The sequence below is a fragment of the Helianthus annuus genome, chromosome 10 (genome assembly GCF_002127325.2).
Source record: "Helianthus annuus cultivar XRQ/B chromosome 10, HanXRQr2.0-SUNRISE, whole genome shotgun sequence".
NCBI lineage: Eukaryota > Viridiplantae > Streptophyta > Magnoliopsida > Asterales > Asteraceae > Helianthus > Helianthus annuus.
The window spans coordinates 57,503,314-57,506,387 of record NC_035442.2 but is presented as its reverse complement, the minus strand read 5'-3'; the positions used below and the strand labels follow the sequence as shown (position 1 = coordinate 57,506,387).

The following is a 3,074-nucleotide window of genomic DNA, read 5'->3' as shown; positions in this document are numbered from 1 at the left end:
TTTTTTCATATCAAGTGTGACCAAAGCTCGAGTCATCATAGGTATCATATGGCGACATACACTTTTTAGTGGCCTTAGAACTTAAAAGTATGGCTAAAAGGTAACAACATTTTTGGTTAAAATCTAGCATTTCCTCAATTAAGTGTGGCTAAAGGGTTGCAATAGCTACATAAATATAATTAAAGTGTGTCTCTTTGTATTATATAGTCACATATATTTACTAAAAAGTATGTTTTAGCCACATCAATTAAATAAAAGTGTGACAAAAAGAGTTGTAATCAAACATGTTATCTATTAAGTATGGCTAAAAGGTAGCAATAGCCACATGAATTTATTATAAGTGTGGCCGGTTCTATTACATTGTCACATGAATGTATTGTAAATGTGGCTATTGTCTAACTTTTAGTCACATATATATGTTTTTCCTATGACATTTGTTATTAGTTTGTCACACAATAAAAACAAAGTAATGATAGTGTGGCTATTGTCTAACATTTTGTCACACATATTTGTTTTTCTCATGACATTTGATATCATTCCGTCACACAAACAAAAAAACAAAGTGATGAAAGTGTGGCTAATGGTTATGTATAGCCACATTAAATTTTGTAATTATAAGTATGGCTATTGTCTAACATTTTGTCACAGATAACTTTCTTTCCCATGACGTTTGGTATCATTCTGTCACACACCAAAAACAAAGTAACTATGGCGTGACTAGTGGTTATTTATAGCCATACCAAATATTGTAATTTTAAGTATGGCTATTGTCTAACATTTGGTCACACATAATCTTCTTTTCCCATGACGTTTGGTATCATTCCGTCACACAAACAAGAAACAAAGTGAATATGATGTGGCTAATTTTTATTTATAGTCACATGAAATTTTGTAATTCTATGTGTGATTGTTGTCTAAACTTTGGTCACACTTTTTTATGTGGTTGTATGTGACCATTTTCATGTAATTACCCATTTTATTTTCCATTTTTTGTCAAATAAAAACTAAAGTAAAATGAGAAAACTAAAAACCAAATGCTATTAACAATAATAACCCAAAATCCATACATAAGTTTTTAATTTAAATTAACTTCTAATGAAAACCAATCCACAAAAGTTAAGAAGGAAAACAACTTTATACAGAAACTAATAACTATTTCAAGACTGTTTTCTTCAAGTCCATATACTCAATGTTTTAGACTTAAAAGTGCTGCAAATTGCATCCATGGGTTTGTGGCCACATTACTACTGTTGTGGTGGGGAGAAAATTTGTAATTGGTGACTAGTTCTGATGTTGTATGATTCCCCAAGTGTTTTATTCATGCTACTTGTAAACACCATGTTATTGTAATTTCCATATCAAGCGTTGTTTCGGAACATCTGAATTTTGGGAAGATGCAGCCTTTAAGGAATCAATACGAGCCTGCAAAATAAAAAATATCCAAGGATATCAACATGGTTTCATTATTTAGCTATCTTTTATACTGTTCAAAAATTTAGTTTAACGAAATCGTATTGCTTTTGTAATCATAATCATAGTCTACAAATAAGCTATTTAAAGAAAAAATTAAAATGGGTAAAAAGTGTTTATGGGTCACTTTGACCTGTCACCCAACCCGCCCATCCTACCATCTCTAATAGATTAACATAGTTCAAAAGAGTGTTGTTTAGACATAGCGATGATAAAAAATACCTGCATTCCGTTGATAACACTGGGACTAATTGACCCAAACTGAAGAGGAAATGCCCTAGAAGCATCAGCCGAACCTAAGCATCAAAAGATGGCTTGTAAGTACTCTCTTAAAACACATACTTGGTTCCAGATTGAATAATAAATTCTAACTCCAAAAATAATAAACTTCGTACCCTTAACAGGTGTAGAAGAGCCGGAACCAAAGGTGCCAGAACTGAGCGGAACTGCATTACTCGGTTGAGCCTTTGGCAGGCCCGGTGTGGTTTTCTGAACTGATGCATCAATCGGCTTCACAACACCACCAGTAGACGAAGCATCAGGTGTCCTTACAATATATAAACCAACAACATAAACTCCACAAAAATTTCATAACTCTATAATCTTTGTTACAAACTGCAAACATACCTCTTAATGCCGGTTGAACATGTGCACCATTCAATGGAGCTCTACCACCACTATAAGAAGAACTTGAAGGTCCCAAATTCGCATTCGAATATCCTCCTTGTGCATTACTAACCACTTTCTTAAAGCTATTAAAACAAAATACAAATGTATATTAGAGAACAGTAGAGTAAATAAAAAAGCCCTGATTCAGATAAAAACAAGCCCCAACTTTATTTCACCTTTTGCCGGAATAATACGCAGAGGATGAAGGACCAGTAGTACCACCGCCACCTGAAAAGTTAGCGGATCGGCCGGATCTTCTGTAGTGTGGTGGCTCGTTTTTATCGCCTCTTGATTGATTAACGGACATGTATCCAATTCAAACTCTCACGAGAAACACAATCCTTTTTTCTTCGTAATGGATAACTAACAAATTAATGTATTGTCTGGTGGGCGATTGACGGGTTTAATCAAACCTCTAACGGGGGACGATCGGAGTTTTTGTTTACAAAATACACTGACCCCCTCCCCACCCTTACCGCCATTGGGGCCATCCCCAAAAACTCTCAAAAATTTGAGGGCTCGATGCGAGTAGGAAAAAATTGGTCCCTAAAATATATTTTTTTAAACTAAAATATGTATAAAAAAATTAATATATATATACACACACACATAGTTTTTAAAAAAAATCGGTCTCACATCGAGAGTGAGCACTGTGTAGTCACTCAACCCGACCTTCCTCCAGGGCCATCCAGACGGTTGTGTGTTATACGTTAATGTGACTTACCAATTTCATGGAAATGAAAGCCAAATACACTGATCCCATGCTTTTCTAATGCAAAGGCGAGTTCCACCATCATACTGTACTCCTGTGTAAAGAACAAGCTCACAATTAGAAGTGGCGATTATAACCCGTTTAATTATGAGCATGTCGATTTGAATTATGTATTTGTCAAACAGGTAGAAACTTAACCTAAATCGACACAAAAAATAAAAAT

At 34.6% G+C, this 3,074-nt stretch overlaps 1 protein-coding gene across 1 annotated transcript; it reads right to left on the bottom strand.

Annotated features, from left to right (window-relative positions):
- Window positions 1–1,281: 1,281 nt before the first annotated feature.
- On the bottom strand, window positions 1,282–2,127 carry LOC110881802 (eukaryotic translation initiation factor 4G-like). Its single transcript, XM_022129952.2, has 4 exons — window positions 2,108–2,127; window positions 1,866–2,017; window positions 1,693–1,766; window positions 1,282–1,422 (listed from the first exon to the last, which is right to left on the bottom strand). The coding sequence occupies exons 1-4, from the start codon at window positions 2,125–2,127 to the stop codon at window positions 1,342–1,344; spliced, it is 327 nt and encodes a 108-aa protein (XP_021985644.1). The 3' UTR covers window positions 1,282–1,341.
- Between the last annotated feature and the right edge of the window lie 947 nt (window positions 2,128–3,074).